The sequence below is a fragment of the Armigeres subalbatus genome, chromosome 3 (genome assembly GCF_024139115.2).
Source record: "Armigeres subalbatus isolate Guangzhou_Male chromosome 3, GZ_Asu_2, whole genome shotgun sequence".
Classification (NCBI taxonomy): Eukaryota; Metazoa; Arthropoda; class Insecta; order Diptera; family Culicidae; genus Armigeres; species Armigeres subalbatus.
Window position 1 is genome coordinate 266523983 of NC_085141.1, and position 20712 is coordinate 266544694.

The 20712-nt window shown below is 41.9% G+C and overlaps 2 protein-coding genes and 1 long non-coding RNA gene across 5 annotated transcripts in view; 1 reads left to right on the forward strand and 2 right to left on the reverse strand.

Annotated features, from left to right (window-relative positions):
* LOC134224093 (uncharacterized) overlaps positions 1-20712 on the forward strand; it is a 289525-nt gene that overhangs the window by 247139 nt on the left and 21674 nt on the right. The window lies entirely within an intron of this gene.
* On the reverse strand, positions 2178-2959 carry LOC134219545 (uncharacterized). Its single transcript, XR_009981603.1, has 3 exons — positions 2903-2959; positions 2606-2844; positions 2178-2540 (listed from the first exon to the last, which is right to left on the reverse strand). It is a non-coding gene; the product is annotated as an uncharacterized LOC134219545 (long non-coding RNA).
* Positions 4338-5682, reverse strand: LOC134219547 (uncharacterized). The gene is made up of 2 exons (XM_062698291.1): positions 5558-5682; positions 4338-5481 (listed from the first exon to the last, which is right to left on the reverse strand). The coding sequence occupies exon 2, from the start codon at positions 5475-5477 to the stop codon at positions 4569-4571; it is 909 nt and encodes a 302-aa protein (XP_062554275.1). The 5' UTR covers positions 5478-5481; positions 5558-5682; the 3' UTR covers positions 4338-4568.

Sequence of the window (20712 nt, forward strand, 5' to 3'; positions counted from 1 at the left end):
CCTGAGCGCTTAGTAGGAAGCCAACTCCGCGATGCCGGGGAGCGTGTTCACCTCGTAAACCAGAGTATAGCAGAACTTGTCCCGACGGCGTTCTGTGTTCTCCAAAGTTTGACCAACGGACTTCACTCAGTCCCAGTATCTCAAGCTTCATGCGACGTGCCTCATTGGAAAGTTGTGCCAATTTACCCTACGGGGCTAGGGTTCAAACGTTCCATATTCCTATTCGTGTCCGTTGTTTCGCGCTAAGAGTCGTCACCGTAAAAACAGTTCGTCACCGTAAAAAAAATCATAAGGGCTGTGTACAAGACACGACCGCCCGACGTAAACTACGTAAAACAAAAGAATCTAGTGCCAGTGCAAGAATACATATTTGCAGCAGCTCTCTACAATACGCGCTCGTTAATCTGCTACGAACGGCAACGTAATTCTACTACGACGTCGTACTTTGAACAAATTCGTCTCGCCTCAATCTTCCTATGTTTAAAATGGTGTCCATGAGAAGAATCGTTTAATTCCCAATAATGCATATTTCGAATCACTAACGACCACACGACCCACGTCATAGGCTGGAATAACAAAACCAAATAAGAATCTTGAAAGAATTAAACTTGACTGCCACTGAAGCCATCCATGCGAATACATATTTGTAGCATCTCCCTCCGACGCGCGCTCGTGATTCTGCTACGGACGCCAGGCAACTTTATGGCGTCTCCAAGCGGTTAATTTGCATTTTGAAAAAAGTTCGCCTCGCCTCAATCTTCCTTTGTATAGAATGGAAGCCCTGAGAAGAACCGATTTTTCCAATATCCCATATGTATTTGGAATAAAATTTGCTCAGCAACTCCGCCGATGCTTAGAGATGTCGTAAAATCTCGATTAATCGATTACTCTCGATTCTTGTCGATTATTGAATCGATTAATCGTTGGGAAGTAATCGATTTAAAAATTAATCGATTATCACAACAAATAAGTAATAAGAAGTAATCGATTAATTCGCGACATCTCTACCGATGCTGGGACCGCTCTCCGCGATATTTCAAATGAAATGCCATGCGCGCGGGGAAAGCAGTTTTCTTATAATCAATAAAGATGGCCCATTAGTCCCGCCTCTTTGTTGTCCGGTATGACTGCAAATATTGTGTACCCGTCACACACTTACTAAAGGGACGTGACTACAGGTTTAACTTTATTGATTACAAGAAAGCAGCTCTTCCGCGCGCGCGAGCCATTTCGTTCGAGATGTCGCGAAAAGCAGATCGTAGTCCCACCATCGGCTTCGGTGGAGCTGCTACCGGAAATTTCATTCTCATCGATGGTGTGGTTCATGCGGTCGTTCGCGCTCAGATTAAATTTTCTTGTCTGAAGTACTAATGATTGGCTACCATCAGAGAAAGTAGCTCTTAAGTCACAACTTGAGGCGAGATGAATTTTGTTCAAAGTAAAACCACAGAGAACAGAAGTTGAAGCTCCACTCGCCATGTTGTGATAACTTTTTACTGTTAATTTTGAAATTACTTTGGAATGTCGCCGTTATCCCGTGCATAATCAGCGCTAGCGTCATCAAAAAATGCCACTGTGCGCTAGTGTCGTTATGCATGCAAGAGCATACCAGCGCCATCGTGTTGTCAAAATGAGATTCCCAAGTAACCGTAAGCATTAAGTCACTGCATGTTAATAGCCTTATAATGGCATTTGAATTGCTTGAAAGCTAAATAATAGCATTCTTGCAGCTTACATGTCCTATACAAGCATCGTTAATGCATTGAAGCCTTGACAAATGTGGCATTATTATTAGCATTATATTCGTCTATGGTGCTTATTTAATGTATAGAAACACCAAAAATTTCCATAGAGCATATCTGCTGTAAATCTGCATTAAGAATGCGATGTCCGAATCTATTTTTAGATACCATCGTCGGGGATGACAATGGGTCTGCACCCTCACCGACAGTCTGGAGGTCGGATAGCAAAATCGTTCAAAAGTCTCTGATAATTCAAATTTCTTGTCCTCGGATACATTAGGTCAGTCATCCCCGTCAACGGTATTGAATACGTTGAAAATAAAAAATAGCATTGAAGCAAAATAGTATGAGAAGTACATAATCACAAGCATTATTGAATGCTCAGCATGCTTGGTATTTTCGTTCGCATGTTCAGTAATTATAAATATAATCTGATTCAAATTTTGCATTCTAATTTATTGTCCAATCGTTATCACAAAAAGTAACTTAATCCAAAAGTGACTAATTTTAAATCTCGGTTCACGTTTCGGAAACAAATTTTAATGGTACTCGTTCAGATCGATACTTGCTTATTGTTTACACGTGATTCCTTTCCTGGAATCTGTTGTGATGATTGAGGATGAACCTGAGGGATACATTCAATTGAAGATCTGCGGCATACTTTTTTGGTTCACGTCCTTTCATCTCCATGTCGGAAAAAATCCTTATATCACACGAACATTTTTCGCCACATTCATGCTTCGGTGTCTTCGATGTTATTATTTTTTTTAAATAATTCATATGTTGCCATTCTCCATCCTGCAGAAAACATAAAGAAAGATATTCAATATAGAAAACATATGCTGAAGTTTAGCGGAACTTACAATATCAAACTTGCACTATTCCACTTCATTTTAACCGGTGTCCGGTAGGCTCACAATATTTTAGTGTCCGCTGGTATGTATGGTCCGTTCGTTGCCGGTAATCAAGTATTCCTTCCAGACCTGCACCTCCGTTTTCCATTCTGTTTGGCTGACCCACATCGCAGGTAGTTCCGGTATCAAAATATTTGCCTTTTCGTTTGATAGAATAATCAAACAATAATGTTTTGAGATTAATATATCTGTAAGAAAAAAGGAATTTAACTAAAAACTAACTAAAATTGATTGAGAATAACTTACCAATAATATCGGAATTATGAATCAAATAAGCACAGAACGACTGCATATTATTATTGCGCTGTTCACACTCAATTGGACTACACAGTTTGAAACAGCAACCTGCACAAGTGTGATTCACAAGTGTGATCTGTCAAAATTTTGTTGATCGCTTGACAGGTTGAAACGTCAGCCCTTTGTTATGGTTCAAATTCAATTAGCTTTGCTTGATTTTTTTTCTGATTCCTGCACACAGTAGTTAGGAATGGCCAACGGAAACGTTATTTTACGAAATGTTCAACATAAGAGGGCTTCGGCAAATACCAAGTTTCATTGCCTTTATGGCTATTATTTTCTCGGCCTCAAAAGAGCACAGCTGGCAATTATTTACCGAAAAAGCAAAACGACTATCAGCAATTGGATTTCTGCTTATGAAGAAAACGGATTAGTGGCCCCCAAGCAGCGACAGCAGATAAACCGAAAATTTTCCGCTGAACAGCGACAATGGATTCTTGGACTCTATCAGAAGAACCCAGTGCTATATCTGGATGAATGTCGAGACCTGTTCCACTGCCAGTTTAGCAAAAGAATAAGCGCAGCAACGGTTTGCAGAATCCTTCATGCGGAAGGACTGACCTGGAAGGCGTTGGAACGTAGGGCGATACAGATAAAGGAAAAGGAGATACTGCGATTTTGTTCCGAAATGAATTCCTTTGATTGGGATATTTATATGCTTGTATTCCTGGATGAAGTATCCTTGGACAACAAGGGTGTTTTAAGGAAACGGGGATATGGAGTGAAAGGAAAAAGATTAATTTTTAGAGGTGAGTTCGTAAGGCGTCCAAGAGCATCATTTTTATGTTTCCTCGGTCTCCAAGGAGTTCTTGACAGCTTTGAAACTGCGGGAACATTTACGCGGAGAATATTTTTTGAATGTTGCCGCGAATTTGCTCTCCATAACGATAGAGTTCACCGTTATCCCGGATTCAACTCAGTTTGGATCATGGATGGCGCACGGATCCACTGTGATCCAAATATAATATTATATTTGCGATCGATTGGGATTATTCCTGTATTTTTACCTCCCTATTGTCCGTTTTTTAATCCTGTGGAGTTAATTTTTGGTATGGCAAAATCCCGGATCAGAAAAATCTACCCTGAAAATTCCAACGCCAATATGTCTCACCTTGCATTGGAAACATTCATGGGCTTGCGACACTATGACTGTACGAGCTTATACAAAAAATGTGGTTATTCTTCTGGTGGATCATTCGATCCTTCAGGTGGAATGTGGAAAAGTTCCATTTCCCTGAACATGGATGACGCAGATGCCAACACAAATCCACAAACAGAGTAATTTCAGATATTGTTCCATCAATTACCTATTCAGAATAAATAATTATCAATTGCGAATCGTTTTTTATTGAAATAAAATCTTATCCAATACATTAAGCTCGATCACAAATGGTCAACATCGTCCATATCCGAGACATTCTCAGCTAAAGAACGGCTAATATCATCTTCCTCTGGTTTAATGGAATCCTGCATGGCTGTAACAATACCAGTGTTGGTCGAGCATCTGACTTGTAGCGCTTGAATCCGGTGCTTGATACGTCCACCTAAGGTTAGGAGTTCGTTTACCTCATTCTCCAACGTTGAAAGGTCTGTTGTGAACGCTTCATTGATAGTCTTAGCAACCGACAGCCCACTGCGAGCGCTTTCCAACTGCACTGCCTCCGAGATAGGAACCGATCGAAAAAAAATTGATGATTGAATACGGCGGTAGTTCATTCATCCGACGCTCACGTTCGTGTGCAGGAACAGAGTGTATATAATTCGCCCAAATTTTCCAGGAACTTGCATGCCCGCTGAAGTGAGCACCATGGATGTCTTGAAGTTGCTTGGCTAATGCAGTTAGAGACTGATTGGTGGGAGCTCCCGCTCGATCACTGCTCTGGAACCGAATCAACTTCTTATCAACTAATTCCCACAGCTGCTTGCACGATACTGCAGTTGAGTACATGTGAACATGTACACGAATTTCCTTAGATCGCCAACTGATCAGTAGCTTGCTGTCGACTTTATCGACATTGACGCGCCTACGATTTACATGGTTTTGCAGGTAAACAAACTTTCCCAAGTCACCAAATGTTGGTTCGGTATTCATCCAACAAGGAACTTGGATTCCGTTGTCCTCTTCGAAGATAACTTCTTGCTTAATAACAGGTCTTACAATTTGCCATACTCCATGCAAAATATCCGCAACGGTGTCACCATAAATAATCTCCGATGCAAACTTGGTTCCAGAAGTCTCTCCAACAAATTTGCGCTTGAAAAAAGTTCCACATAATGACAAATTGTTTTGTTTGCCCCGAAGCTTGCTGCATTCTCCGTTTGATTCACCGGTATCTAGGTTTCGAGGGTTGTTCTCCTTCGTACTAGAGTCATCGACATCCAAAGATTCACGAGGTTCGAAAAAAGAACCATCTTCGAGCGCTTCAATGGAAAACTGATCAGAATCGAAATTCTGGTTGTAGTCAATGGGACTGTTGGACAAAATCCCATCGGAGCCTTCCGATCCTTTTTCATTGTCGTTCATGGTGCTACAAGTGAAAAATGAAAAATGAAATATTTTAGTTACGCAACGAATACATCAGTAGAAAATTAATAATTGCTTACCTGTGATTACTTTCATAAGTTGTCCGCTTGGTGTTGATCACAAATTTATTTATATTTAGATGGTAATGGCAATGAAAAACAGACCGAAATTTTCTTGCCTACCGTTAGATGCAGGCTAATTCGTTTACTTGCTTTTTGTTTACACCATCTTTCTTGTGCATGAACGTGAACTGTCATTATATTTAGCAGTGTTGCCAGAATGGCTGGAATATATTTGAACATAATTATAAACTTATTCATGGGAATATTTTTTTTCATTTTCGAGATATTTTTAGGAAACATTTTTTTTAAATACCGTGTTTATATTATACATGTTGAATATAGATATTTTAGTAGTGCAATTTGATTAAAAAGTACTTGAGCATGAAGTCCAGAAAAAGAAAAAAATCTCTAGTTTTACTGGCAACTATTATCAGCAGTAAAAAGTGTGATTTGCGAATTGTGCTGAGAATCCATGCTTCAAAGAAATCAGCAATATTTGTTTTCAAATCTAATTTGACGTTTCTCTTATTATCGACCGTTCTAAGCAGAGTTGCCGGTTTTTCAATAAATGAAACTTCGTCATTTTTATTAATAATGAAATTATATAAAATAAACTATAGTATAAATAAGATGTATAAATTATGAGGTTAATTTTTATAAATTAATGGCTCGTTGGGATTGTCCATTAATTACGTAAATGTATATGTGTATGTCGAAAGGACAAAAGCAATGGAAACTTCGTTATCTTCGAATTTAATATTGCGACTACAAGGTGCATACTAGCACCACTGTTCATTTGAGCTTCAAATCAAACGAACCGAGTTAAATAGATCACTTTTCATCGGAATCATGCATATCCCGTATGGCTCAGGCAGCAAGGAAGCACTCCAGAGAAGAACGACACCGCACCCTCAGTTCGAGACCAAGAGAAGTTAAATTTAATTACGTTGATATCAGCCAATTCATATTAGAGTAAAATAATAAATGTATATAGAAGTTGTAAAAACAAGTTTTACAACTATGATATTGATTATTTATCTTTTATTTTGCATGTTCATTGAGATAAAACTACTTCAGAACATATAAAAAATCATTTTCTCATAATTGCAATAAAAATAAAATCTTAACTTTCTAATAACATTAGCAATGCTATAAACGGGCTGTGCGATTTGACAGCAGTTTCGCTGCATTTAAACAGCATCAGTGGTGCTACACAAGTGCTCTCATCAAATAGCATTACATTGGCACGCTATTTCGCCTTTTGTAGCATTAATTTGGCATTTTATTAGCATACAATGCTTGTTTGCTTCAAAAGACTGCATTATACATGGATATGAAGCTATTTTGAAGCAACTTTATAATGCGTATGGTTACTTGGGTTGTGAGTTGCAATGTCGACGTCGATGGCGTTGAGGTTCGGTGTGTTTGTTTACACACGTTTTGCAAGAAATTTTGTTCGAGCCTCCATGTCTGTTCTCTGTGGTAAAACTTAATTGCTTGGTGATGGCAGATTGTTTTTCATCGGTAGCAGAATCACAAGCGCGCGTTATAAAAAGACGCTGCCGATAATTATTCGCGTGGATAGCAGTAACAGTCAAGTGAAATTTCCCACCAAGATTATAATTCTAGTAGGTAGCTTGCTGGTTGTTTAAGGTTTTATTTCCATCCATGCGAATACATAGTAATGCAGTAATGCTATGATTCCGCTACCGATACCAAACAAATGCTTTGTTCTATGAATAAAGTTTGTCTTATATCAACTTTCTCAATCACTTATCAATCACTGAATCATTGTTCAAAATTTAATCCACAGCAAGAAGAGTAGTTAAGTGCTAGTATAATTGAGCTCAGAATCACGCTAGAATATTTCACTGAAAAATTTTCTAGTTCCTAGCGTTTGCACTATAGACAAATTATTTCAACTTAACCTTCCTCCCAAACATAATGGTGGTTCTGAAAAGAACCGATTCATTGCCACTTATGTGCCTCACCAACAACAACTACTGGACTGCGCGACAGCCATCTGATGATTCGGCTCTACGCACGCCGTTAATTACCAGATCCAAAAATGCTGCTTGTAACACGGATGTAAAGATGTACTGCTGTTGCCACGACCGCCACCACTATCGAACGAAAAATTTTCATCTGGACGCCTTGGTCCGCTTTCCATGAAATCCAGAATGAAAATGACGCGCGCACGCGAAACACGGGGCTTTTTATACACAGGAAAAACGAAGCAGTGGATTAAAAGGCCCCTACCTTACTGCAATCTGATGTCCGTGTTGGGGATTTATGAACGGGATTGATTATTTTTGAATTTTTCACCCGGTTTGGAAAGAAATAACATTTTCAATAGTTTGCCGTTGATAATGAATAGTTTTAATACAATTAGCAAATTGGTGGAAAGTTTCCGAATCTATTAATAACAAAATCTCGAAAATCCGTCGAAAGATAAAGTCGCCATTACCGTTTGAAATCTTACATGATTTCGTGACGGTCCCCAATTTGGAAATTTTCATTTTGCACCCTGTATCCGAGGCTTCCCCTTAGACGTAGTTAACGTCAAAATGCGCGAACAAAAAACACGTCCGTACGTGCTGCTGTCTCGAACTGGAATGGGCCACGCGCGCGCGGGAGAGCAGTTTTCTTATAATCAATAAAGATGGCTCATTAGTCCCGCCTCTTTGTTGTCCGGTATGACTGCAAATATTGTGTAACCGTCACACACTCACCAAAGGGGCGTGGCTACAGGTTCAACTTTATTGATTACAAGAAAGCAGCTCTTCCGCGCGCGCGAGCCATTTCGTTCGAGATGTCGCGGGAGAACAGACCGTGGTACCACCTTCGGCATCGGCGGAGCTCCTACCGGAAATTTTATTCCCGGCGATGGGGTGGGTCGCGCGGTCGTCGTCATTAACATTAGCAGCGCTTAGTTTAAATTTTCTTGTATGATGTAGGAGGAATGACGGCTTTGGCAGGTTTTGTTCTATTATTGTCAGGGGGGTTTTTGTTGACCAAATGTTATGAAATTTGGCCACAATATTCTTTGATATGTTATGATATGATATGATATTTGATATGAAGTACTACCCGAGCAACACACATGTTGTAAAACAGTCTATTATACTCATATACGACTAAATTTGGTCATATATGAGTTATTTCAACCAAATCAACGTGAATTGTGCTGCTAGGGTAACGATCGGCTACCATCAATGAAAGTGGCTCTTGGGAGCGTCCACAAATTACGTAACGCTTAGAAGGGGGAGGGGGGTTGGGCGAAGTGTGACGACCCTACATAATTTTTAGATGCTTCATACAAAAAGTGTGATATAGGGGGGAGGGGGGGTTGAAAATGCCCAATTTTTGGGTTACGTAATTAAAGGATCTTCCCTTAAGGTGATTAGGGGAGGCACTACATACCGTGTTATTTTTCCTATCTTCTGTCTCTTTCTAACATTGTCACCTCGTAATTTTGGAGTGGCGTATTTCGGTTTTCAGTTGTTTGATGTCACTGTAAATGTATCAGCATGTAGATTGCGAGTAAGCACGCGCCGGTGATACTTTTTCAAAATCATATTTGTTGTAGAAAAAAAATTAAGCATTAATGATAATCAATAGTATCAATAGAATTGGCAAATTGCTGAAGGGTTTCCGAATCGATTGATAAGCAAATGTCGAAAATAAGATAAAGACGCTATTAGCGTTTGAAATCTATCCCAACTAATAATGACAGTCTCGAGTTTGGAAATTTCCGTTTTAAACCCTGTATCTGAGTCTTCCCCTTAGACGAAGCTTACGTCAAAAAATCTGTAGCAAATCTGACTGACGCCATACATTTTTTTTCAGTCATAATGCGAATCAATTGTTTGCATGGTCTCCTTCCGATACTTGCATGGGATTCAACTACCGACGTCAGCGTTGCGCTTTGAATAAAGTTCATCTCGGATCCGATTTCTTTTTCAATCAACAGGAAAAATACAAAATTAGTCTCGCGGGAAAATTTCATGTTGTGCCGACAACATGCAAATCGTTGCAAACGCCACATTAGTGAATAAATTGTTGTAGCAATCTTCCGATGACAGCCTATGCTCGGACCGGCACTAATGCTATGATTCCGCTACCGATGCCAAACAATTATGCTTTGTTCTATGAAGAAAGTTTGTCTAATATCAACATTCTCAATCACTAAAATCATACAACTCCGAATTACGCTAGAAAATTTCACCGAAAAATTTTCCAGTTCCTAACGGTTGCACTTTAGGAAAATTATTTCAACTTAACCTTCCTCCCAAATATAATGATGGTCCTGAAAAGAACCGATTAATTGCCACTAGTGTGCCTTATCAGCAGCCACTGGGCACTGGGGACCGCCATCCGATGATTCGGCTCAACGAACGCCGTCGATTGCCAGATCCGCCGAAGATGAGACACGGATGAAAATGATGTGCTGCTGCTTCCACGACCGCCACCACCACCGACCGAAAAAATTTCATCCGCACCACCACACCGCTGAGACAGCCGTTGTCACTGGGACCGCTTCTGGACGCCCTGGTCCGCTCGCAGTGACATCCAGAATGAAAATGACGCGCGCACGCGAAACACGGGGCTTTTTATATACAGGGAAAACGAAGCAGTGGATCAAAAGGCCCGTACCTTACTGCAATCTGATGTCCGTGTTGGGGATATATGAACGGAATTTAATTTTTCACCCGGTTTGGAAAGAAACAACATTTTCAATAGTTTAACGTTGATAATCAATAGTATCAATAGAATTGGCAAATTGCTGGAGAGTTTTTGAATCGATTGATAAGCAAATGTCGAAAATCCATCGAAAGATAAAGACGCTATTAGCGTTTGAAATCTATCCTAATTTCGTGACGGTCTCGAATTTGGAAATTTCGGTTTTACACCCTGTATCTGAGTCTTCCCCTTAGACGTAGTTTACGTCAAAACAGTCCGTAAAACTCGTGAAGTGACATCCGAAAATGGGCGACCTAATACGCCACCAGAATCACTATAATACGCCTTAATATTTATTTTTTTATTTGCTAATTGTTTAATACACGGGCAGCAGGGACTATGTACAAGGGCTTGACGATCTCTCCCCAGGCCATCAGCGAGTTGTAGGGCATGGCTAGGATATGGTGGGGTTTGACAGTGGGCCCTGTTAAATTCCTATAAAAAACTGCATGTATCCGCAAGTAGGCCCCACCAAAGGGACCGTGTGCCGCTCAAAGCGCACAATCCCATGTCCTGGTGTTAGGTGGGACGCTAAACAGCCCTGACACGACGGCCCTCCGACGAGACAGGAGGTTTGCGCAGGCCCAATAAGCCACCTAGAAAACCAATCATTACGAACAATATAGGAGATAATGCGACTCGATATAATCGGCAAAGACCTAGGCGACGAATAAAGGATCAAGATTGGAAGCTTGGGACATGGAACTGCAAGTCGCTAGGCTTCGCAGGTTGCGACAGAATGATCTACGATGAATTATATCCCCGCAACTTCGACGTCGTGGCGCTGCAGGAGATTTGCTGGACAGGACAGAAAGTGTGGAAAAGCGGGCATCGAGCGGCTACCTTCTATCAATGCTGTGGCACCACCAACGAGCTGGGAACCGGCTCCATAGTGCTGGGTAAGATGCGCCATCGTGTGTTAGGATGCCCCCAGCGGGACGTCAAAAATCGTCATCGGCCACATGAACGCACAGGTAGGAAGGAAGGAAATGTATAGACCGGTTAGTCTTCACACCGTATCGAATGATAACGGCCAACGATGCATAAACTTCGCAGCCTCCCGCGGAATGGTAGTCCGAAGCACCTTATTTCTTCGCAAAAATATCCACAAGGCCACATGGAGATCACCTAACCAAGAAACGGAAAACCAAATCGACCACGTTCTAATCGACGGTAAATTCTTCTCCGACATCACGAACGCCCGCACTTACCGCAGTGCGAATATTGAATCCGACCTTTACCTCGGCAGCCCTTACTTTGCACCGTTCAATGTGGAAAAACGATCCATAAAAAAATGAAAAACGATCTATAAATAACATCTGAATGTTCCATAAAACGCTACCATAAATCCATAAAATAGTTCGAGAGATTCCAAATAATATTTTTATGATCCATAAAAACTATATATTTATCCATAAAATTTCAAATTTGCACAATTTATATCCTGATGATGATCCATAATTTCAGCCATATGATCCATAATTTTGATAATGTGATCCATAATGCTTGGAAAGAAGTACAATGAAACCATATTAATTGATCCACACATTTTATAAAATCTATGGATCAATTTATGGATCATATCACCAAAACTATGGATCATTTGAACAAAGTTATGGATCAAATGGCCAGAATTATGGATCATATGACTAAAATTATGGATCATATTACTGAAATTATGGATCATCATCACGATAAAAAAAATGCGCAAATTTGAAGTTTCATGGATCAAAATGTAGTTTTTTATGGATCATTAACAAAGATTTATGGATCATTTGTCATACTTTCATGGGAAAATAGCAAGAATTGTATTGTTTTTCTTGACCATGTTAATGGAACATATTTCCCAATTAATTGCTAAATTTGAGCTTAGTTATGGATCGAAAAATTATTCTTATTCTAAAATTATCTCATTATCTATTTTATGGATTTATGGTAGCATTTTAAGGAACATTCAGATGTTATTTATGGATCGTTTTCCAGTTTTTTATGGATCCGTCTTTATCGTTTATATGCAAAAGTATGTTTTGCCCTTTACCTCGTTGCAGTATGCCTGCCCTCAAAACTCTCGACGGTGTACAACACGCGTCGAAGTCGGACGCTGCGGCTTAACATTGGGCGGCTACAAGACGGTAGACTAGCCCAATAATACGCGCAGCAGCTGGAAGTGGCACTCCCAACGGAAGAGCAGCTAGGCGCAACATCTCTTGAAGATGGCTGGAGAGATATTCGATCCGCCATTGGAAGCACCGCAACCGCTGCACTTGGCACGGTGCCCCCAGATCAGAGAAACGACTGGTATGACGGCGAATGTGAGCGGTTAGTAGAAGAGATGAATGCAGCATGGGCGAGATTGCTGCAACACCGCACGAGGGCGAACGAGGCACGATATAAACGGATGCGGAACAGACAGAACTCGATTTTCGGAGGAAAAAGCGCTAGCAGGAAGATCGAGACCGCGAAGAGACGGAGCAACTGTACCGCGCTAATAACACACGAAAGTTTTATGAGAAGTTGAACCGTTCACGTAAGAACCACGTGCCTCAGCCTGACATGTGTAAGAACATAAACGGGAACCTTCTTACAAACGGGCGTGAGGTGATTTAAAGGTGGTGGCAGCACTACGAAGAACACCTGAATGGCGATGTGGCAGACGAAGATGGCGGTATGGTGAAGGACCTGGGAGAACGCGCGCAGGACATAATTTTACCGGCTCCGGATCTCCAGGAAATCCAGGAGGAGATTGGCCGGCTGAAAAATAACAAAGCCCCTGGGGTTGACCAACTACCAGGAGAGCTATTTAAACACGGTGGTGAGGCACTGGCTAGAACCCTGCGTCATTACCAAAATTTGGAAGGAGGAAGTTTTGCCGCAGGAGTGAATGGAAGGTGTCATATGTCCTATCTACGAAAAGGGCGATAAGCTGGATTGTAGCAACTACCGCGCAATCACATTACTGAACGCCGCCTACAAGGTAGTCTCCCAAATTTTATGCCGTTGACTAGCACCAATTGCAAGGGAGTTCGTGGGGCTGTACCAGGCGGGTTTTATGGGCGAACGCTCCACCACGGACCACGTGTTCACCATTCGCCAAGTACTGCAGAAATGCCGCGAATACAACGTGCCCACACATCACCTATACATCGACTTCAAAGCCGCATATGATACAATCGATCGGGGCCAGCTATGGCAGCTAATGCACGCAAACGGATAAACTGACACGGTTGATCAAAGCGACGATGGATCGGGTGATATGCGTAGTTCGAGTTTCAGGGCATTCTCGAGTCACTTCGAAACCCGCAGAGGGTTACGGCAAGGTGATGGTCTTTCTTGTCGCTATTCAACATTGCTTTGGAAGGGGTAATACGAAGAGCCCTGGTGAAAATCCAAGTAATTGAGAAATTTCAATTTTAATCTCATCCAGTGATTTAACATCACTGGGAAGACCTTTCAAGACGACTTTGAACAATCGCTTAGTTGTGTCAACGTATGTGAAGAATTGCCGCAATTCGGTTAAATACTGAAGAAGACGTTTGCGATCGTCAAAGGATCCCGATAAAACGCGACAGTCACCCTTCCTGGCAATCTGAAATGAAACCTTGATCCCCTGAAGGTTACTCAAAATCTCATTCCGAAAGCCAGAAAATTCGGCAACAGATACCACATACCACAGGCTAGAGGTAGATTCGATTTGCTCAATTTCTTCATGAATCAAATCGAACTGGTTGCTCAGTACGATAGGTGAAGAATTATTATCAATGTTAGAGTTAGGAGGAACACCTGAAGTCTCCAGCTTTCTTCTATTTTTTCGCGCTTTGGAAGGACGGTCTTGAAACCTCGTTTCTTAGAAGGAAGTGGAGAATTCAGAATTGTTTTTATTAATGCTCATTGCTGAGCGTGGAGACGTGACCTTCTAAGAGGTTTTTTTTCCAAAACGGTGTCCCTGTAGGATTACCATCACTTGTCGGAATTTTACTTCCGCACAATGTTGTCTGGGGTAATCTTCTTCTTTTACTGTTTTGGCCATTCCCCATTGGGACCTTGTCAACTCACAGCTTAGTGTTTATGTAGCACTTCAACAGCTGTTATCCGCGATGTTTTTGGACCGCGAATCAAACCCAGTCACATTTTACTGCTAGGCTAAGAAAGACCGCGAGTAGCAGTGTAACTATTCCTCTTTTCTTAGAAGTTTTTTTGAGCTTAGCGGTAGTCCGATTTATGCATGACATCATTTGTACATAAAGTATACAATTTTCTTATCAACAGTTTTCAATAACTGCAAAGTATAGTTTTCTAATTATAATTATCAGGTAATTTCCAAAGCAATAAATTGCGATACAAACCACACGATCTTTAAATACCATCCTTATCTACCATTTGCTACTAGTTGACTCAAGGGCGCAAAGCTACAATTGAATCAATAATCTCCACAATTAAAACATGTCTCGTTATGTTGCACCTGGTCCGTTCAATTCCCGGGAATAGTTCGCAATCACGGCTCGACGATACCCGAGGATAAAATCAGATGACAAATGCCTGTTTGAAACCATTTGTACAGTTAGCTACCATGTACGTAAGTGCGTTTATCTGGTAGTGGGCACGTGAAGATACGCGACGTGTACGAAGAAATCGAGCCTCGGCCAGCCAGTCAAAACAAACCACAGCTCACGAGATACCGACCACAGCCTATCGCTCGCGGCAGCTGCATTCAGCCTCAGGTCGCGATCTAGGGTTTAGCTTTATTTGCAATTCGTAGAATGGCAATTAATTGAAACAGGTTACACACGTCGTCTGTCCCGTTGTTGACATATCTACCCGCGGACTTCTGGGATCCCACTGGGCCACACCGCAGGACAGTGCTAAGCCATCATCCGATGCAGCATCGATAAGATAGTGAGCCTTCCTGCCATACTGGGATGGACTGTGCGTGTGCGTAACCATTTAGGAAAAGAAACTCAAACGATGGAATAATTGCTCATCGTTGATATATCGATCGGTAGCACAAATGTGACTGCCTGCCCCAGGGGCTACCATTAGTGATGTGATTTTCGCAATGACGGTGGGTCGGTATGAAAGTAGATCCATAAACACACAATTCGATAAATTCATATTACACAGTTAAATGGAATCCGACTGAGTAGGTGTTTTGTGTCTGTCGTTCAATATTGCGCCAAAAGCAGAAGAGATCGGCTTAATACTCGAGGTGTAATCGTCTTTTAATCCAGAAAATTTTCTTGCTCTGCAAAAGATAAAACAATTCAAATCCAAGCGACATCTGTAAACATTGTGGCAAAATTGATCTTGTCTTTGAACCATAAGCACCAAGTAAATTACATTTTGAACAAATTTAGATTTTTTTTTGCTTTGCGGTACACCGCGAATCAATACAAGATTTAAGGTAAAGTGATTTGAAATTCCATCCGATAGATGGATTGTAGAGGGTTGACACTTAGAGTTTGTCCCAAGTTGACGATTGCTCACTGTTTTGCTTAAAAAAATCTACAAAACACACACCGCCATATTGACCTTCCTCGGCGCGATAGAAGCCCGCCTATATACGTTCACAACACTGCATCTGGACCATCCTTTTCCCGTAGATGAAAACACCATCTGTGCCAGTCCGGGCTGTGATGAAGAATGGACAGAAGCGAGCTGGCTAGAAATGGTGTCCCCTAAAGATGACATAATACCTTGCCGATAGTGGGTAATAAATTATACATCCACTTATTCCGAATAAAGCAACGTTCTTCAGACTAAGCCACGGTTCGCGGGAAACCTGATCAACGATGGCGACAAACGCAGCTTGTTTGCCTGCGACACTGTACACTGAACATTACTTCCAACTGGTTGGGTACGGGGCTGCGAGCAGTCCAGTCGTGCTTGTTTTAGCAGCAACTTTGGATCTGATACGGAACAGATGCAGAGCACGATGCGATATGATGGAAGCTTCTCTGTGGTCATATATTTGAGTATGAGTCACAATATGGACACATTCCTGGCCAAGCGAAGCATTCTATGGCGCAAATAACCGTTAGTTATCGATCAGATCAGAAGGAAATGAAGAGTATGGATCATAGACGAGTAACGGAGGTAGAAGTCATTTAAAAAATAAAGATTTTTTCTGTGCAATATTCAAAACTTGCTGATGAAAATAATTTCCAATATATGCCTACCAGAAACAGATCTAAAATAATTCGAATAGATAATTTGAAAGACTTATTTTGAACAAAATGTGATGATACATCTACAAGGCAGGAAAAGTTAGAAGAATGAAATATCTGATCGAAGTTATTAGTCACAACGCTACACGGTCTAAACTTTAGTAAATTTTGTTTTCGGATCAATGAAATCTGCCCTAGTATGCAAAATTTTAGGTAGTTAAAATAATAAACACCCTTCTTCTTCTCCTTTTTCTCCTACTGGACCGCTCAATGTTCTTTAAGTGCTCCCACAGTAATTTATTGTAAGGTTGCCTAGCAGTTGTTCCTAGTCATCATTTTTTGCATTCGTACCTATTATCTAAGGCTAACGCGATTTCCAATCCGATTTTTTTGGACCGGGCCGGGAATCAAGCCCAGTCACCTTCAGCATGGTCTTGTTTAGTAGCTGCGCATTCTACCGCTAGGTCATGAACAAATTAAATAAAATGTTCATGCTGACTCAATCATTTGAACCTTTAAAAATTAATTAATCGCGTTTAAGTTTTTTTTAACAATGTATCAAACGCCAATAATAGTCACCAAGTCTTACGGGAAGTAGCCATAGTGCAGTGTGCTTCGATGAAGTCGCAGCCTGATCTGGCGGTTTCGAAATTTATGAGCATCGTATGCGTAGGAGAATGAAATATGCACTCCAATAACCCGCGGTGTGCGCGGCTAGAATTGGGTGCAAATTGAAATATGAGTCTGCCTATCTGCCAAATTGGGTCAAGGATAACGATGTAGTTCACATTCAAATTATCCTAGCCGCTGGGCAATCAGGCTGGGATTGTTAGTGTTTAATTTATGACTGCATGTTGCTTCTTTCTTGTCTCGAGTAATGTGTTACGATTGCGATCAACCTGGTTGTTTTACGCCGAACATTAAAGGCAAATCACCTGAGCAGATTCCCATCAAAACTAATAGAAACAAACATGGAAACTAGTTTACCCTTAAAGCGAGCTCCGTTTGCGTCGTGCGTCGTGCATCAAATTTGGCGATAAAGTGGTTACTGGTTGGTCATGCGTGGTTTCATATGTTGCGTAAGCCCCTCACGGCACTAGTCGTACGCTGGTTGAATGCCACAACATGGACCTAGAACATGACATTATGTAATGCGATATGGTGCATCAGGAAAAAAAAGCTCCGATATGGTAAGCTGTCTGAATTAATTTATCTTCCTACTACAAGCCTTCAGGTCGTTTGACCACTGTGATTATTGCCAAATTGGAGAAGCAACACGGCAGACATTGTTCTGTGAAAACATCTACTCCAGATCAGAAACAGAAACCTCATATAAATTGGTCCATATAGGCGAGCCTATAGCTGAAGAAACTAAACTTAATAATACGACATTATTTTTTCAAACCATGAGCCAAGAACAATTAGATGGAATAAATAACTAAAAATCAATTAATATCTGTTTATGGAAGGTCAAGGAAGCGGGGGTTCAGCGGACGATGTAAGCCAACTAGCCCCACCTTAAGGATATCATCCAACAGCTTAATACTTATAAAGCAGCTGGTAAGAATGGTATCGGCGTTGAGCTCATCAAGCGACAAGCTGGAGTGTGAGAACTTTCGAGCGATCACCATTCTTAATGCCGCCTACAAAGTGATATCCCAGATCATCTTCCGTCGTCTATCACCAATAGTGAACGAGTTATGGAAAGTTAGTGGAAAGTTATCAATCCGGTTTCATTGATGGGCGCTCGATACCGGTTCAGATCTTTACTGTACGGCAAATCGTCCTGCAGAGAATATCAGGTCAGGTCTCAACGCACCATCTTTTTATCGATTACAAGACGGAATACGACAGTATAGACCGTGTAGAACTATGGAAAGTTATGGACGAATACAGCTTCCCTTGGAAGCTTACCAAACTGATCAAAGCAATGGTGGAAGGTATGTAAAACTGTGTGAAGATTTCGAGGGAACACTACAGTTCGTAACGAATCGCTCCGGGGACTAAGACAAGGTGATGGACTTTCGGGCCTGTTGTTGTACGATTTTCAACAGATCCAGTCAATTTATTTGTTTCGCGAATGATATGGACATTGTCGGCCGAACATTTGCAAAGGTGGCAGAATTGTACACCCACCTGAAACGTGAAGCAACAAAAGTTGGACTGCATCGAAGACAAAAAACATGTTAGTGGGCGGAAACGAGCGCGGCAGAGCCCAAGCAGTGTTACGATAGACGTGGATACTTTCGAGGTGGTCGATGAATTCGTCTACCTTGGATCGTTGCTAACGGTTGATAACAAAGTCGTGAAATACGAAGGTGCATCATCTGTGGAAGTCGGGCCTACTACGGGCTCCAGAAGAAACTGCTGTCAAAAAAGATTCACACTCCCACCAAATGTGTCATGCACAAAACGCTCATAAGACCGATAGTCCTCTACGGACAGGAAACTTTGACCATGCTCGAGGACTTGTCAGCACTTGGAGTATTCGAGAGACGGGTGCTTAGTTGTGTAAGAAGACGGTGTGTGGCGGCGAAGATTGAACCACGGGCTCGCCCATCTCTACGGCGTACCCAGTATCCAGAAGGTAGCCAAAGCCGGAAGGGTACGATGGACAGGGCATTCGCTTTCGTTCCAGCATGTACAATATGGCATAGAGCGCAGCGAGTGAGGTGGGCTGACCCAGTACAGAATGACTTGGCGAGCATGGGCGCATTCGAGGATCGAGAAATGCAGCCTTGAACCGTATTGTGGCGTCAAATTGTTGATTAAGTGTTATCTTTTTAAATGTACGCTAAATAAATGAAATTCAACATTTGAGCATTGACCTTCATTGAGGTACCTCTTTTTTTAGCTGTTAATGAAAATAAGCATCACTTAAGACATATGACCAGAAAACCAACTGGGTACAGTAGCCGTTCGATAACTGCAAAATGTTTACTTTTCAGTTCACGAATGCCGTTCGATAACTGCAACGCATTCTAGACGTCAAACAGTTGTCAATCGACGTCAGATGCAATAAAAGTGCATCTAAATGTGCAGCGCAATGCAGCTGTCATTGAATTTGACATCAGTTTGAAGTTTAGCGGTCCGATAACTGCAAAACTGTTGCAACTATCGAATTGCAGTTAAAAAGCATTGCAGTTAAATGACTTGCAGTTATCGAACGTCTACTGTATATGGCTCACCAAAAAGTTGTCTAAAGTTTTCGCTATTCAGTGAAACTTTCAATTCAAATTAAGTTTATACGTCGAACTTCTTATAAGGCTTTGAGGACTTTTGGAGGCTTCCGAGCCTCTTGAAAGGAGGCTTCCGAGCTTCTTTAAATGAGGCTTCCGAGCCTCTTGAAAGGAGGCTTCCGAGCCTCTTGAAAGGAGGCTTCCGAGCCTCTTGAAAGGAGGCTTCCGAGCCTCTTGAAAGGAGGCTTCCGAGCCTCTTGCAAGGAGGCTTCCAGAGCCTCTTGAAAGGAGGCTTCCAGGCCTCTTGAAAGGAGGCTTCTGAGCCTCTTGAAAGGAGGCTTCTGAGGCCTCTTGAAAGGAGGCTTCCAGGCCTCTTGAAAGGAGGCTTCTGAGCCTCTTGAAAGGAGGCTTCCTGAGCCTCTTGAAAGGAGGCTTCCAGGCCTCTTGAAAGGAGGCTTCGAGCCTCTTGAAAGGAGGCTTCCTGAGCCTCTTGAAAGGAGGCTCTGAGCCTTTGAAAGGAGACTTCGAGCATCTTGAAAGGAGACTTCAGAGCATCTTGAGAGGAGGCTTCCAGCCACTTGAAAGGAGGCTTCCGAGCCTCTTGAAAGGAGGCTTCCGAGCCTCTTGAAGGAGGCTTCTGAGCCTCTTGAAGGAGGCTTCCAGGCCTCTTGAAAGGAGGCTTCTGAGCCTCTTGGAAGGAGGCTTCCGGGCCTCTTGAAAGGAGGCTTCCAAGCCTTTTAAAAGGAGGCTTTCGAACCTTTTAAAAGGAGGCTTCCGAGCACCTTAAGAGGAGACTTCTGAGCCTCTTGAAAGGATGCTTCTGGGCCTCTTGAAAGGAGGCTTCTGAGCCTCTTGAAAGGAGGCTCTGAGCCTCTTGAAAGGAGGCTTCCAGGCCTCTTGAAAGGAGGCTTCCAGGCCTCTTGAAAGGAGGCTTCCTGAGCCTCTTGAAAGGAGGCTCTGAGCCTCTTGAAAGGAGGCTTCCGGGCCTCTTGAAAGGGAGGCTTCCGAGCCTTCTTGAAAGGAGGCTTCCAGAGCCTCTTGAAAGGAGGCTTCTGAGCCTCTTGAAAGGAGGCTTCCGAGCCTTTGAAAG